At 47.0% G+C, this 17,626-nt stretch overlaps 1 protein-coding gene and 1 non-coding gene across 3 annotated transcripts in view; one reads left to right on the forward strand and one right to left on the reverse strand.

Annotated features, from left to right (window-relative positions):
• Lta4h (leukotriene A4 hydrolase) overlaps positions 1–16,205 on the reverse strand; it is a 35,484-nt gene extending 19,279 nt beyond the window's left edge. For both annotated transcript variants that reach the window (XM_059245378.1, XM_059245379.1), the window contains exons 1-6: positions 15,924–16,205; positions 9,687–9,817; positions 7,445–7,565; positions 3,546–3,614; positions 2,056–2,160; positions 1,137–1,189 (exon numbers count right to left, since the gene is read on the reverse strand). In XM_059245378.1, the coding sequence (XP_059101361.1) occupies positions 1,137–1,189; positions 2,056–2,160; positions 3,546–3,614; positions 7,445–7,565; positions 9,687–9,817; positions 15,924–16,082 (638 nt within the window). In that variant the 5' untranslated portion in view covers positions 16,083–16,205. The remainder of the gene's footprint in view (positions 1–1,136; positions 1,190–2,055; positions 2,161–3,545; positions 3,615–7,444; positions 7,566–9,686; positions 9,818–15,923) is intronic.
• A 351-nt stretch (positions 16,206–16,556) lies between these two features.
• Positions 16,557–16,628, forward strand: Trnad-guc (transfer RNA aspartic acid (anticodon GUC)). The gene has a single exon. It is a non-coding gene; the product is annotated as a tRNA-Asp (tRNA).
• Positions 16,629–17,626: the final 998 nt, after the last annotated feature.

The raw sequence follows: 17,626 nt of genomic DNA on the forward strand, positions 1-17,626 counted from the left end.
TTTTCCAGAAGAAGGAAATGGAACTCAGAGGCAGTGAGTGATCCAAAGACGAGTTATCCAGCCTGGCTCTGGGTTGCCTGACTTCTCTATCGTGTCCACATTCTTAGCAACTAAAAGATGATGGCTATTCTAAACATTCCAATTTTCAGTTGTTTAGAAGTAAGAAAAGAGTCGGGAGGAGGGCTCAGGCAGTAAAGTGCTTGCCCAGCAAGTACAAGGACCTGAGTTCAAATCCTAGAACCCATGTAAAAATGCTGAGTATGGTATTGCGCGTTTGTAACCCCACCACTGGAGAGGTGGAGACAGAGGATCACGTGACGCTTGCTAGCCAGCTAGTTCAGCCTAACTGTACAGCTTCAGGCCAATAAGTAGACTCAAGGAGGTAGACAGCGTCTGAGTATGACAGCTGAAGTCATCCACTGATCTCCACACAACACATGCACAACACATGCACATACATACATACACACACGCACGCACGCACGCACGCACGTGCACCTGCCACATATACATATACACACAGATAAAAATTTGAAATAAACTGGGTGTGGTGGCACATGCCTTTAATCACAGCACTTGGAATGCAGAGGCAGGTAGATCTCTGAGTTCAAAGCCAGCCTGGCCTACATAGTGGGTTCCAGGCCTGCCAGAGCTATAGATTGAAACTGTCTACAAAACAAAACAACCAACCAAACAAAAGAGCACTTTGGCTATTGATAAAACTTTAATCAAAAATACCCTATCTCTGTACTATTTCTAGGACTCCAACGGCTTTATAGATCTTCCTTCTTTCACGCAGCTACCTAGGGGGCTGGAGAGGCAGATTATAATTTCCAGGAGAAGGAAATGGAGAACATGAGACATGCATTGCTCGAGCTCACATCTGATTCCTGTCTCAGTCTAAAGGCAAGAGTGTGCTCATTTTTCATTTGGAAAATTGAAGGTGTAACAGTTAAAGACTCTGTCATCAAAATAACTCGTCTACAATTTATAATTCTATTTGAACTTCTCTAAAGCTGTCAGCCCGACATCTTGGGCAATACACAATGCCTGTCTACCCATCACCCCTGCCTGGGAGGTCAGCTTGTCTATGGTTTGATCTTTTCACAAACCGCAGAATTTGCGCAAAAGCTCACCTGCTTTCTAAGGCTCCGACGACTAAGGCGATCAGATAGCATGGTATGGGAACCTAGAGGAGACAAACACACGCTGCATCAGTGAGTAGAGATGGTGCAGGCCGGACAGTTCAGATGTAAAATGTTGCAATTCTCCTTTAAATCTCCAAGCGTCACTACGAAGCACTCTCCTGTGGTCCTTCTCAAATAGATCTACTTTTGAGGGGCAGATAGTTCAAACATATGATACAAAAACACATCAAAACATCCGTTTCCCTTTCATTCTACAAAAGGGAAGGCCCATGACATGCGAAAACCAGGACGGCACGAGTTTAAACGGGACATTAGGCGTTTCTCAAAAAGTAACCGCTAAGTACACAGGCACTTCTCCCTTATATTTTCAGATGTTTATTCCTTCCAACTTTTAAAACATTTTCCCCCTAAATTCCTTTATGTTTTAAACCAGCAATAAGTAAGATGTCAAAGCTGTGGTAACACAGGACCCGAAAGGAAGCAACACCGTCCACTGTGAAGACAATTAACATGTCTCACAAGTATATACAGATAGTCCCTTCTGTCCGCTCAAGGTCAGAGACACAAGCTAGGTCCATTCCCAGTTGCGTCAGAATTTTTAACTTCCAGGGCGGCAACACTGCTCTTCTCTGGTAACGCCCCCATGTCCAGACACTCCTGCCGGTTACAGCGCACACGGAGGTGAGGACGAAGTCTAAGAGTAAGGACGTATAAGAACAGGACTAGATCCAGGAAGCGCAGTCAGGCACTCCCAGCCATGCCTACCGAGCAACCTCTTTGTAAGTGCATCAAGAGGGCAGAGGGCTGCTCTTGAAAGTCTACCCTGCTCCAGCTTCCCAGGACAGATGCCGGTTCCTCGAAGTTCACTACCAACCGAGGCAGACCGTAGCCGATCATCTGATCTTACCCTCTGGTTGAATCTGTATATCTTCCTGCTGGGGTCTTCTGGATCAGGCGCTTCTCCGTCGCGGATGGCACTCATGAGAGCCACCAATTCTTTTGGGACAGACACCTAGTCCGAAGCAGGGAGAAAATCACTTCTAAAGTTGAGGGTCTATGCATCTTAAACTAAACATGTAAAGTGATTTTCTCACCACCTAGTTTTGTAAATGGGGTCAGCAACATGGGAACGCATCTTAGCAATGAAATGGGATGAGTCTTTCCATTTACCAGGAATAGTAAGGGCAGAGTTTGGGGAGAAACTATATTAGAACATCAGTTTGCTAGCTACTAGCTGCAGGGAATTGGGTGGGTAACCTCCCTGAGCCTCAGTTTCCCCACCAAATATGAGCAAAATGTGACAGGTTGAGACTGACCAGCAGCACCGTGAATGAAGATTGAGACCAACAACTGTTCCCTTCCACGCCCCCAAACAAACTCAAAAGACGATATACTCATGGCAGGGCAGAGGATGTGGCTTTGGCCATCTTACATTTAGAACTTGGAGACACAAACAGTATTTTTGAGGGGAGGTAACTACAACTTTGATTGAAAACCATAGAACCATTTTCTCTGGAAATCACAAAACAGAGGGGTCACTGAACATCCTAAGTGTTAGTGATCTAGCAAGTACACACCCTAGCACAAGTGTGACTTGCCTGTTCTTGCACGGATCAGGCCTCCCTACTATAGCGAAGATGGAGTTGATCAGCAGGGGTCAATTTCATCTCCTCTACCATCTAGGTCATGACACGTTCGTGGGCCAACAGTGGCACACAGACACTGACAGGCAGTTCATGACCGTCATTCGGACTTGCTCAAAGTCACACAGTTTGGTGGTAGAGAGGATTCCAGAACCTGGCGGTCCCATGCCTCCAAGCATAATATTCCATAGCACTAGAAAAGTATGTTCAGTCCTGGAGAGACTGGGGAACGAGCAGCTCCCATGAGTGAACACTGGTCTTTCTTTTATTTGCTTGGTCTAAGGAGGCCAGCCTCTGGAATGGTGTTCATGAACTATAATCCAACCCCCCAAAGGATTAGCAGGACCAGTGACGGAGAAGAGCACACACACACACACACACACAGACAAGTCGGGAGATGCTGCCTGAGGCATCTACACGTGGGCATCAGGGCTGCAGAAGGCATTCTTAGGAAAAATCATCTTCAATTCTTACTTCAGATCCAGAATTTTAATTTCTTTTTTAACATGAGGATAATATGATTTCCCTTTTTCACACTTACAATGTTTAAAACTACCTTTTTATTAGAGATTCAAAATGATGTCCACAGACTCAGTAGGATCCTATTAAGTAACTATTACACTATTAAGAAAATAATTAAGGAACACTAATATGAAGTAAATATCAACACTAGTCCTATCTCTGAAGTTCGGATCGGCTCCATTTGTCATCCACACCACCTTTAGTTAATTCAGTTACCAGTTGTGACGCTTACCTCCGCGGTGTAGGTTAGCTTCACGGAAGGGGTGTCTTGGCACGGGAGGACTGCTCTGCAGTGGATGGCCTGGAGGGAGGAAGAGAAAGGAACAGCTGCTCCATCTTCTCACAGATCAACTCTACAGAAACAACTAAGATCACAGCATTGAGGTCGCATAACCTTTCTAAAGATCAGTATAGTTTTTGTATCTCCTGGGATCTTTTAGAGCAGCAAGAAGCAAAACTGGATCCATGGATTTAAAAATCATCAGATCTCAGGGCTGGGAAGCCGGCTCCATGAGTAAAATGCTTATTAGGCAAGCCTGTGGACCTGGATCTGGATCCCAGCACCCGTGTCTGTCTGTCTGACTTTTCTGGTTATTGTTTTGTTTTGGTAAAGCCCCGTCCTGCTGCACACTCCTGTAACCCTCTGTTGGGGAGGTGGAGGCAGGAGGATCACTGGACCTCACTGGCTTGTCAGTCTAGCTGGTGAGTTCTGGGTTCAACCAGACACAATACATCAAAAAGGAATAATAAGATGGCAGAGACTGAAGACACCTGATGACAACCTCTGGTTCCCGTACACATGTGTACAGCACCCCCACACCCCCACATGCACACATACACATACACACATGTACCCAACACCCCCACCTGCACACACATACACACACCATACACACGTATGCAACACTCCCCACATGTACACACACCCCCACACCCCCACACCATATACATGTATATACACCCCCCACACACACATACACATATGTACACAACACCCCCACCCCCACCCACCATACACATGTATACAACACTCCCCACATGTACACACACACACACACACACACACACACACACACACCATATACATGTATATAACACCCCCCACACACCCATACACGTATGTACAACACCCCCACCCCCACACACCATACACATGTATGCAACACTCCCCACATGAACACACACACACACACACACACACACACACACACACACACCCCTCTTCTTTATGTCTGGTCAACCTTCACAATTCTGTTGAAACATGACATGAACTGTTTAGCACTGTTTACAGTCACGTGGATAGAGAGGCTCACAGGAGCCCTGAAACTTGTAAAACTCATCACACCATGTATGGTGTGTCATGAGGAACATCAGCCTCCCCAAGGCTCTGAAAGACCTACAACGAGCTATTGGATTTCTCACACTCATTTCATCAAGAAAACCATCTTCTCTACTGGAAATCTAATAGGGTGCAGCGTCTTCAAGAAAACAACGTGGGGAAAGTTATCGTCTCTACATTTCCATCTGCAGCAGACTTGGGAAGTAAAAAACGAGGAAAAGTCGGGAGAACAGCATCGCTCAGGCCCATCTAGACAGGCCCATTCTTACATGCTCTGGAATCTCCCTCCGCACCCACATCAATCAGAAACACGGTTCCAACAAAGAATGGCCACAGGATCTGCAACTTTATAAGCTGCCTGTGTTTGATCTATGACTGCTTAGGACACTGCACTGTGCTTACTCAAGTATTCATACTAACACCCCTCTCTGAAGCTGTCTTGAAAAACCAAAAGAAAAGAGAATGTCATAGCTAATACTCGGCACATTAATTTTAAAAATCAAAGTAAATTACACACACACACACACACACACACACACACACACACACACGGGCGTGCCTGAACACATAACCACAACAAGGGCAAACAGACTTCAAGTCTCTCACTTCACATCTAAAGGATTCCTTAAAAACCCAATCATGCAGGGCGGTAGTGCACACCTTTAATCCTTAATCCCAGCACTCAGGAGGCAGAGGCAGGAGGATCTCTGTGAGTTCGAGGCCAGCCTGGTCTACAGAGCGAGATCCAAGACAGGCACCAAAGCTACACAGAGAGACCCTGTCTCGAAAAAACAAACCCAACCTTGAGGGACTGAGAGATGCATTAAGAAGCACCTGTCACTCCTGCAGAGGACACAGGTGCAGATGTCAGCAGCTACATGTCAACTAGCAACCGTCTATAACTACAGTTCCAGAAGATCAAACACTCTCTCCCAGCCTCCATGGATACTGCACACATGTGGTACACAGGCACACACGCAGGCAGAACACCCATCCACATCAAATAAAAACAAATCTTTAAAAATATAGAACAGTGGGATCAAGTCCAACCAGACGAACTAACTGGGTCTCTCTCCTGAAGCAGGTTCCCAGAACACACTGCTCGAGCGTCTCCCCAGGCTGCGGCCAGGTGGCCTGGCAACAATGCAGCATTTTTACATGCATGCCCCCGGGTAAATCAAACTTGGGGAAAGAGAGAGCTGGGGCAACAGCTGGAAGCATCAATCAAGTCACATCTGCCCACGGCCAGTCAACCGCAACCAATTTTTAATCTACCTGGAATCTGCTTCCCGTACTTTAAAAACGCTGCCAGGAAAAGCCGGGAACAAAACACTTCAAATTTACATTCTTGGGATCTACCCGCATTACATTTCTTGTTAACTTTACCTTATGGACATTCTGTGAGAAACACTGACTGAAAATCAGCAATTAGGAAGCGACACGGGGTACACGATTTGTATATTCTTGCCTAAAACATTTTATCTTATTTCAAGTCATTTTCCGTGTTTGGTGTGTGTGTTTGTGTGTGTGTGTGTGTGTGTGTGTGTGTGTGTGTGTGTGTGTGTGCACATTTGTCTGTTTTTTGAGACAGGGTCTCATGTACCCCAAGCTGGCCTCTGATCAGCTTTGTAACCAAGGGCAGACTCGTACTTCCGAACCTCCTGCCTCTACTCAAGAGCTGGGGACAGGAGCACGCACCACCCCAGCCCTTTTCCAGATAATTTTCTTACATGAAAAAGATATCTCAAGTAGTGCCACACAAAGTAAATACGTTTAAATCACGCTTTGTTGCTTTATACATTTTAAATTGAACCTGAGCTCAACATGATAGCTACCGCACAGGGGTATTAAGATTAAACAATGCGCCGGGCGGTGGTGGCGCACGCCTTTAATCCCAGCACTCGGGAGGCAGAGCCAGGCGGATCTCTGTGAGTTCGAGGCCAGCCTGGGCTACCAAGTGAGTTCCAGGAAAGGCGCAAAGCTACACAGAGAAACCCTGTCTCAAAAAACCAAAAAAAAAAAAAAAAAGATTAAACAATGCAAAGCATCTGACGTGATGCCTGGAAATACAGTAAATGTTTAATGAGGGGCTTTTGTTGTTTGTTTTCTGAGACAAGGTTTCTCTACAGAACAGCCCTGGCTGTCCTGGAACTTGCTCTGTAGCCCAGGCTCACTTCGAACTCACAGAGATCCGCCTGCCTCTGCCTCCCGAGTGCTGGGTTTAAAAGGTGTGCGCCACCACCACCCGGCATGAGGGACTTCCTTTAATCATAAGTGATTTGATTATTAGCAGAATTAGGACTTTTGCTTCAGAAAAGTTTTCTATTTATCCTTGTAATAAAGTATCTCTAATTGTACAGTATTTTAACTCTAGCTTTAAAATGGGAAGAAGTATTTGAAATCATGTCATTCTAAAAGTATACTTAATATATTTCACAACTAGGAATTCAATCTTTCAGGGTCCTCTTTCTCAATGGTACAATTTCTGCAACCACCACACATGACTTTTGTTGATTAAATTTTCCTAGCGTTTTAGGGCCATTCATTACGCCCCTACTCAAGGGCAGGGTGTATTCTAGCTGCTTGGGAAGTAAGTACAAATAATCCTTAAATACTTCAGTTTAGGTAAGTTGTTTGCAAATCAAAGAAATTCTGACTTCGAAAAACTGTATTAACAGCAACTTACAAATGAGAGTATACGTTGTCTTATATACTATGAAACAAAAGCAATGTGCTGTATAAGCCCTGCATGTGCCGGGGACCTTACGTCAGTCCCGGGACACCTTTTTTACCTGGCACTGACTGAAGAGGTATGGGTGCTGCTTCCCAGAAGTCTGCTCGGGAGTGAGCCACTGAAGCGCAGAGGATTTGGGAGAGGTCTCATAGGAAATTTCTATAACCACCTCTTGATTTCTGCACGAAACAGAGACAGATATTAATCCAGTATAATTACTTCGCAGAAGTTGACTTCAGAAAACACACAGGGAACGATAGCATGAGCAACTATCCTGCGGTCTCACTGGTGGAGAGTGAGTTCTAGAGAGCGGCAGCTTACGTAAATCTGGCTGACTTGGCTGCCTGAACATCAGCCCGGAGTTTCTTCTCACTCTGTGGCACTCATGAACACATGACAGGAACTAATATCAGCCAAGTGGCCCACAGTGTGTTACCTACTTTACATCCGTGACATCGGTTTGTCTTCTGTGACAGTGGGGACGTGGAAGAATCAATTTCGTCACTCTGGCTACCTCAGCGGTGGGTGCCAGCACGTGACCAGGGCTGCTCTATGACACGGTAAGTCACATCAAGAGAAAGAAACATGGGCCGGGCGGTGGTGGCGCACGCCTTTAATCCCAGCACTCGGGAGGCAGAGGCAGGCGGATCTCTGTGAGTTCGAGGCCAGCCTGGGCTACCAAGTGAGCTCCCGGAAAGGTGCAAAGCTACACAGAGAAACCCTGTCTCGAAAAACCAAAAAAAAAAAAAAAAAAAAAAAAAAAAAAGAGAGAGAGAAAGAAACGTAGGCCGGGCAGCAGTGGTGGCGCATGCCTGTAATCCCAGCACCCGGCAGGCAGGGCCAGGCGGATCTCTGTGAGTTCGAGGCCAGCCTGGGCTACAGAGTGAGTTCCAGGACAGGCATCAAAGCTACACAGAGAAACCCTGTCTTGAAAAAAACAAAACCAAAAACAAACGAGAGAGAGAGAGAGAGAGAGAGAGAGAGAGAGAGAGAGAGAGAGAGAGAGAAACATGTAGAATTTAATAGTTACAAAATCTCTTTCTCATAGCGATTCATACTTAATGATTTTCGAAGTATTTCTCTGTGACAGAATAGAGGAAACAAACACTGGTTCTTCACCCCAGAAGCACTGATAATGAGGGATGAGAAAGAGCTCTGGAGACTGGCAGCCCAGCCTGGATGGAAATCCTGACTCCATCACTCACAGATGGTGAACACTGGGGCAATGACTCCACCTCCACACACCAGTTTCTTCCCCTGCAGAATGGGGTTAATGAGGTTGTCTCCCAAGCTATGCTTGTGGCTTCCTTCTCTTTCTTGAAGGGGAGGAGGCATAGAGATCCTGGAAGGTGAAGCAGATCATCCTTGCTTCAGGCTAATAGTTTCCACTTTCTCCCAGCCCTGAGTATCAAGAGGTGGGGTATACTCCCTGCCTAATGACTCTGGCTACTGTTTTGTTTGTTTTGGTTTTTTGAGACAGGGTTTCTCTTTGTAGCTTTGGAGCCTGTCCTGGAACTCACTTGGTAGTCCAGGCTGGCCTTGAACTCATAGAGATCCGCCTGGCTCTGCCTCCGGAGTGCTGGGATTAAAGGCGTGCGCCACCACCGCCACCCCACATGCTATTGTTTTCTTAAATGAGTAACTTTATTTCTCTTCCAGTCTCCTCCCTCATCTAGAAGGGCTGGTCCTAGACTTAAAGAATTAAAGACACTGTGTAATCACCGATACTAAGAGTGGGTCAGAGTCAGTCACTAGGTAGGCCACAGGACTATCACTCCATCAGTACCAGTAGCTGCCCTCTGGGATACAGGCAAAGAGTGTGTGGCTTCACATACTCCCCAAGTCATCCTGAAACGGCATGCTCCCCACCACCCTACACACCAGTAAGATGCTGGGCAGCTACAGAAGTCGTTACCCAGGGTCCTAGTCACCAGTGTTTCATGCACTTCATCACTTCAGTGTTTTAAGAACATATCATTTTTCTTTTTGTTTTTGGGTTTTTTGTTGTTGTTGTTGTTGTTGTTGTTTTGAGACTCCTGGATCTCACGCTGTAGACCAAGCTGGCCTCGAACTCACAGAGATCCGCCTGGCTCTGCCTCCCAAGTTGGGATTAAAGACGTGCGCCACCACTGCCTGGCAAACACACCATTTTTCACTGTCTACACCAATGTGAACAGATTACAGAAGCGACTGCCAATCACTACATATAAACAAACATTAGAAACACAGGAAAGGCGTCTGAATTATTTTAACGCATACTTTGCCATTATTCAGTCATAAAAAGCAGAGGGCGGTCATACTTGCTCAGAGCGATGGGAAGAGAGATCTCCATCGGTGACCCTTTGTAACCCTGTCTTTCTCCAAGAGTGTATTTGACTTCTTGGCCATTGATCACCACTTTTTCTATTGTGAGGTCTTTGGTATCCAACGTCTAAAATCAGATAAGAAGAAAATAGTTTTATGCATCAAAAGAAACAAATATTAGACATAGGTTTACTACAGTGAATGTAAAACTAGCTACTTACAGAGCATAAAATGCAGAGTGGAACTAAGAATAAAAGGCGTATGATAAGTTTTGTCAGCTTAACACAACCTAGAATTGCCTAGGAAGAGAATCTCCATGGGGGACTGTCTAGATGAGTGTAGCCTGTGGGGGACTGTCTTGACTGTGTTAACTGTGGTGAAGAGTCACCCACGGTGGGTGGCACCATTTCCCTGGGTGTGGGTCCAGAACTGGATAATGTAGAGGGGCTGAGCACAAGCATGCATGCATGCATTCATTTTCTCTGCCCTTGGCTGAGGGTGTAACCGCTGCTTCAAATCCCTGCCTTCACTCCCAGTGATGATGGACTCTAACCTCACATTGTAAGCCAGGTAACCCCCCTTCCCCTTACAGCTGCTTTGTCAAGGTGTTTTAATCACAGCTAGAGAAAGAAAACTAAAGCATGGAGTCAACAGAACTGAAGAACTTATTTCTCAACACTCTAAGCAACCTGAAAACGTTAGAGTTTTAGGACTTATATATAATTAACTCTGGGATACTCGTATATTTTGGACTCTGAATAAAATCCAATCAAGTTAAAATGCCTTTCACTCTGTTAAATGTTAACTTCTGTTATAGAAATCTTCACCTGTATTTTAAATTTCTTTCACTCTGATTCAATTTAACATATTAATGTCTCACTATATAGTCTCTCATAGAAAGCATACACTCCGACAATATACTTTAGTAAAAACCCCCCAATTAAATCAAACATTGGCACTCCTTAGGCAGACCACGCACAACTACTGTTGAATAGCTAAACGAAGGTCAACCTTGGAAGGCAATGCCGCCTAGCCAAGCCTGCAGGCGGCTGAGCGACCCTAGGCACTTACTGTGGCCAGTTCAGGGCAGCTGCCTTGGGCATGAGCATGGCCGCTGCAAGTCTGAGAATTTCTGCCCCATGATCTCCCCAGAAACCACATGGTTTCGCCATCTCTCAGCTAGGCTCTTGTTGTATACCACCAAACTGTTTCCCAACAGCCTGAATAAGCCTCTCACAGTACCTAAGACTCTCTCTGTCTAACTGGGCTACCTTCCTTCCTTTCTAGTTTAAAAATCGAGGGCAATCTAAGATGGCTGCTGCCACTGTCCCTCAGTGACTTATTTTTCTCCTCTTCCTCTGGCTTTTAGCACCTTGGCTACTAGAAGGGAAGTCTCCCTGGTCCACGAGATCTTTCCTGGTAAGTTGACCTCCATTCACTCTAGCTCTTTTTTGTTTTGTTTTGTTTGAGACAGGGTTTCTCTGTGTAGTTTTGGTTCCCATCCTGGATCTCGCTCTGTAGTCCAGGCTGGTCTCGAACCCACAGAGATCCGCCTGGCTCTGCCTCCTGAGTGCTGAGATTAAAGGCGTGCGCCACCACTGCCCGGCTCACTCTAGCTCTTGTGGGCTTTGCCACTTGGTGGGAACCCCACCCTGGTTTCGGACTTTCCGTAGAAATGGTTCTCTGACACTTCTGCCCCTGTCTTCTCGGTCACTCCTGGACACAAACACACCCCAATGTGAGCCTTGGCCCTTTGCTTTTCTTGCCATATTCTTTATCCTCTTGCTCTTCTGCATGCCCGAATAGCCAGCCAGACTGTACCAGGCGCTTTCGTTTGCTTTTTGAGATAGAGTCTCATCTCGGTTCCAGACTAGCCTTGAACCCTCAATCTTCCTGTCTCAGCACTCCTACTGTGTGCACGGAGATTACTGGGACGTGCCGCCACACCCTGCTCTACTAGTCTCCGCCAGCTGTCACTTCCCATGTGTTAACTGGACATCTGTGATTGCCTGGTCAACACAACCCCAGGCAGTACCACCTCACATTCAGTAGGCTTCTAAAACTGACAGCACCCTGTACCCCCTCAGGCAGCTCCTTCCTCTGACATCTGGATTCTCTTCCTAGAACTCCTCAAGGTACCAAATGTTTGACCCCAACTATTACTTCAACTAGAGATGGCTCATCTTCTCTCACGCTTGCATATTCAGAATATATGATTTCTATCTTCATAAATACTTCATCAGTAGTCACTCCTTTCTGTCTCTCCGTGATCTAAAGCTTCTTTCTGAACATCAGATTGGTTTTAAGGATATCATTTGACTATCTGTGTTTATAGCACACCTTAAAACAAAAAAGATGGATTAAATTGGGTCATTTCCCAATGGAACACATTCTATTTTCCGTATTGCCTGAACTTTTCAAATCTGTTCGGCATCAGAGGAGTTAGTAATTCTAATGACTACTTGTTGTGAAGAAGCCACATTTAGATCTCCTGACTGTTCTAATAGCTGGCTGGCTCTGTCCTCTCCAGTGACACCCGCTGCACTATTCCATCATGACTGGGGTTGTTTAAAGAGAATGTTATCCAGGTTCGAACCCCCACGGTTTAGCTCAGTACCTGAAAATTATCAGATGGCAATTTTCCCATGAAGCAACTTCTAGACCAAAACAAGACAGAAAACGCAGATTTTTAGCTACAGAGCCCATCCCAAACCTCAACCTTTCTTTCCAAAGATTGTAAGAAATTCTCTTTCAAATTTCACTCAGGGTATTGACCATCACTGTCATCTAAAACGGGGGAGAAGGAAACTGGTAACTGAAGAGTTAGAATTAGACCTTCCAGCAAACATTCACTGCACACCAACTAGTCCCAAAGCCAAGCTATCTACATAGACATTAAGACACTGCCTTGCATACGATAGAAGGTCCTAAGGAAATGATTTACTATATGTCAGTGTCCCTCTTTAGACAACACACAAAAAGGCTCTGTATCCCCAAACAGGTGATGTGCAACATAAGTAAGTCACTTTGCCTTTTGCACAGGCTGCTGGGAAGCTCCACATCAACTTTACACAGTACACTTCTTTTTGTGTCTGGTTGGGCTCTAATGCCGCGTCTTGATTCTCTTACATTTATTCTCTTCCTCTAGATTCCTTTTTTAAATCTTATTATACTGTGTGTGTTATTTTAATTTTATTTTTCCTGGTCCTAAGGATGGAACCCAAGGTGTCACACATGCTAGGCAAACCGTACCACAAAGCTACACGGCCAGTCTTTGCAATATGTTAATCAATCTCAAGCTTTTTTCTAAATAATAGGTTTGGGGCTGGGCATAGTGGCGCACGCCTTTAATCCCAGCACTCGGGGAGACAGAGCCAGGCAGATCTCTGTGAGTTCAAGGCCAGCCTGGTCTACAGAGCGAGATCCAGGACAAGCACCAAAACTACTTGGAGAAACCCTGTCTTGGGGAAACAAAAACAAAAACAAAACCACCCTGATGTGATTTTCAGCTCAGCCACTGTACTTGGTGGAGCCTGGAGGCTGTGCAGCATGCAGAAAGACTCAATGCCTGGCTCCCTCCATTCCCTAGTGGCTGACCTTGGCCATAAAACAAAACCCTCGGGGCCACTAACTGAAGAATACCTCAACGAAATGGAAAAATTTAGGATAAGAAACAAATGCTTGGAAATTACAAATTCTGAGTAGCGAGGTTCAGGGTAACTAACCTAAACCTGGGAAAGGATTTTAGAAAGGAGGGAATTGGTCCTCTTAGAGGGACCGTTAGACACCCCCACAAACTTCAAGAACAGAGCAGTAAAAAAGACCCGACTTCTGGGCAAGTGGAAAGGCATGGTGCCATGACACTTTGGGACATAGACAGCACTGTTAGCCATCTTCAGCTTAGGCACTGCTTTCTAATTGAATCTGTTCCATTAATCTAACTCTTCACTATCCTCTGCAGGCCAAGTGCTAAAGCAGGAATTTCAGAGGCAGATCGAAAAGACACTTTCTTCCTCCCTTAAATCTACGCCAGGAGCTGCAGCTCATGCCTGTAATCCCGACACTCAGGATCTTGAGATACGAGGATCAAAAGTTAGAGGCCAGCCTGGGCTACATACTGAGTTCAAGGCCAATCTGAGCTACAGAGAAACACTGTCTCAAGAAAGGAATTCCTAATCTACTGAGGAAGAAACAAGTTAACTTCAAATAAATATAACTAGCGCCAAGCATTTGGTCTCAAGACTGTTGTCATAAACAAGCAAAACAATTACCAACAGATGTTACTTTGTACTATAACAACCTCTTTTGCAGAAAACTGAACATTAAAATTTCAGCTACTCGGTTAAACAGATATGCCAACCAGAAATCAAAATTTTTAAAGTCTTACTTTTCTGAAGATTGGGAAAATGATACCAGATAAGTTTTAAGATTGGGACATTGTGTTAAATACTTAAACCTCCAACTCTTGCTGACTTTCTGAGCAGAGGTGGAGCTTTCTAGCTACACAATAAAGGGTGGCGTAAGGTCCTATGAAGCAGCGATAAGCCAGCCAAGTTCACTTTCTTTTAATAAAAGGAAATTGAATCCAAAGAAGACTGAACTTCTGCCCGGCTGGGGCAAAGCTGTCCTTGCAGTAAGAGATAGCAAGCCGGGACTTCAAGACCAAAGTGCAGTCTATAAGGAAACAGAACTACCTTCTTCGCTTGTAAGGCTTTCATTCTTCTTTCTTACAGTATTTTCAGTAATTATATGCCAATATAAGAGTTAAGTGCTTTATTAACAAACAAATAATAAAAAGATTTTAAGAGGCAAAATCACTGGTTCTTATTTGCACTTCCAATTCGCCCAATCATGGACCCCCATTAATTTCACTCCTAAATTTCAGCCCTGGTTGCTTCCTGTTGTGGGTCCGTAAAGACGACCAAACAGCGCCGCAAAACACATCGTCTAGTTAGCAGGCTGAATATTGCTGGTCCTTTCCTGTTCCTCTTACTTATTTCTAAAATGCTCTTCTATGACTCAAGGAAAAAGTTCGATCCCGATACCATCAGATAACATAAGAACACTGACTACAGATTATACGGAACAGATCAAACTATGGAATAGTTCACGATTCTAAACAAACGTTTATTCAAAGGGTTAGAGAGTTTATAGAAGTACACATTTTATAGAAAGTGCAATAATGACTTGCTCCTTGGAACTACTTATAAAAAAAAAATTGTATTGAGTCATCCTTAGAAGACGGGAGGGGTCCCACGGGTTCTTAAACTATTAGAAGACAGTGGTGATAAGAAGCAAAAGCAGGAAGGAGCCCTGAAGAGCAGAGGTTGCTTATGCAACAGAGACTGGACACCTCAAAACAGGGTGGAAAGGGCCAGGAACCCTAAGGGGCGGGCAGGGAACCCTAAGGGGCAGGGCAGGGAACCCTAAGGGGAGGGGAGGGAACCCTAAGGGGGAGGGCAGGGAATCCTAAGGGGGAGGGGGCAAGGAACCCTAAGGGGCGGGCAGGGAACCCTAAGGGGCAGGCAGGGAACCCTAAGGGGCGGGCAGGGAACCCTAAGGGGCGGGCAAGGAACCCTAAGGGGTAGGCAGGCACCACTAAGGGTCTTGAAGCACAGGATGGGAGATCTGAGAGCTGGGTGAGACTGTGGAGTAAGGACAGTACCCTAGGGGCTGGAAAAGTCGAGGACCTGGGACGGGGTTCTGAGACGTGGGCAAAGGAAGAAGGGGGGGAGCAGGGGGTGTAGGGGTAGTAAGCGCTGGGAACCGGGATGATGGGGGTGGGGGAGGATGGAGTATCTCAGGAGTGGGTGAGGGGTGAAGCGTGGAGGGGGCCCAGGAAGAAGGGAGGGAGCGGGAGGAGGAGGAGGAAGAGGAGGAGGAGGAGGAGGAGGACCTCCTACGTGGACGGTGAAGGAGGGAGGCTGCAGATGCAAAAGCGGGGCTGAGGAAGGGGTGAGGGGGGACCTGACAAAGAGGCGCAGCAGCTCCGAAGAGGGGCCGGGCGGGGAGAGCCAGCGATCAGCCATCAGCGATCAGCGATCAGCGATCAGCGATCATCAGCGATCAGCGATCATCAGCGATCAGCGATCATCAGCGATCAGCGATCGCGGGGCTCGCGCGCGCCCGCGCACGGGGGAGCAGGGGCGAGGAGCGGGAGGAGAGGGGCCCCGGGAGCAGCGGTGCGGCCCGGCCCGGCGCGGCGCTCGCTGCCCAGGCGCCCCCCGTAGTACCAGGCTGCGCAGATTATCCTCCTGAGACTGGACGGTGAGCGCGGCCGTCCCGGTCAGCGCCCGGCGGGCGAAGTCGACGCTGCAGCGCAGATGGAGGTGCCGGGTTCGGCAGACCGAGGCCGGAGAGGCCAAGGAGCAAGTGTCGGCGACCTCGGGCATGGTTCTGGGAGACGCGGCGCACGTCGGTCGGCCAGCACCCAAGACGCTCGACCGCCAGACTTCCACCGCCAGCAGCGAGCAGCACGGAGGGAAGCGCCGGGGGGAGGCGGCGGGCGCGGTGCACGCCGGGAAAGGGAGGCTCCGAGCCTCCGGGAGGCTGGGCGGAGGGCGGGGCGGAACTACCAATCCCATGGTGCCGCGCGAGCAGGCCGGCGCTAGACAGCCTGGGATTGGGGGGCGGTGCGAGGGGGACCGATGGAGGTGGGGGCGTCTGCAAGCAGGGGAAGGGTGGGTTAAGGGAAACGATGAGTGGAGTGGAGACAGCGAATGGAACACTTCCAGTTTAGCTCGGTTCGATTGCGGTAGAAGCCACGATGGCACCACGAAGCGCGAGGACTATTGGCGTACGCTTCCTGAGGGCGGGGCTGTCTAGAATAGATAAAAGGTCTCTCAGAAAGGCCAGCCCCATGCAATTCCTCGTTAGTATAGTGGTGAGTATCCCCGCCTGTCACGCGGGAGACCGGGGTTCGATTCCCCGACGGGGAGGCATGTGTTATTTTATCTTTACAGGCTTTTCCCCGGTTCTTTTGGATATTTCCAAGTCCTAAGTACCAAAACCGGAATAAAACAGTATTACCACCCAAAAAAACAAATTGTGGTATGTACGCTGGCCACAGGAGCACGTCTAGCGCGGCTCCGCCTCCTGTAAAAGGCAAAGGAGGGTTATAAAAGATGCCAGGTACTTTCATTTTAAGCAACTTTTAAGAAGGCCTGAGAAATGAGAAACAACCTGTTGTTATTCAGCAAAGCGGGTCCCACCGGATTAAGTCCCTGAAAAGGGGCTGTAACATTGGCAAACACTGCATATTTTGAAAGACAGGAAAATTTACCTCTTCTACCACTTCCCTAAAAGGTTACAAAGACGTTTTTTTAATCCTAGTTCCCTCTTGCTTCACACAGACTGCAAATGCTCAACGTAATTTGCAGATATTAAGTGCATTCTGCCACACAGGGCTGCCTAGGAAAGGGCTGTCGGGGAGGGGGATCTCTAACCAAACCAGTGGTTAATGTACACTGAACTCCCAGATGCTCCAATGACCTACCCAGCGTGGTGCTTGGCTTCAAGGCAGGGCCATGCAGCACAGTACATTCAGTTCTGGAGGGACACGTGTCACCTCTTCGGGGAGGGTCCGGGATAAAATAACCGAGGGAGAGCACCTGAGATGGGGCTGGCATGACAGAGCATCTTCCTTACATTTAGGCCAAGCAATTAAGTTCTGACCAAGGCAACGTAAGCAGATTGTCGAGTATGGCTTCTGTGAAGTATCCTTCACAACAGCAATAAGCAAAAACCAGACCGCTCTTCTGTTCTCCAGAAGGTAAGATTTAAGATCTACGAATCTAACCGCGCATTACAGTGTCGACTTGGAACTGTGTGCTGAGAAAGAGATAAACAAAAGAGGAGGAGCCACTAGCCAGAAATGGCCCGCATCACTGGGACCACGGAACCCCCCTGTTCACTGCTTCGGGTGTCTTTTGAAAGA

The sequence above is a fragment of the Peromyscus eremicus genome, chromosome 18 (genome assembly GCF_949786415.1).
Source record: "Peromyscus eremicus chromosome 18, PerEre_H2_v1, whole genome shotgun sequence".
NCBI classification, from domain to species: Eukaryota; Metazoa; Chordata; class Mammalia; order Rodentia; family Cricetidae; genus Peromyscus; species Peromyscus eremicus.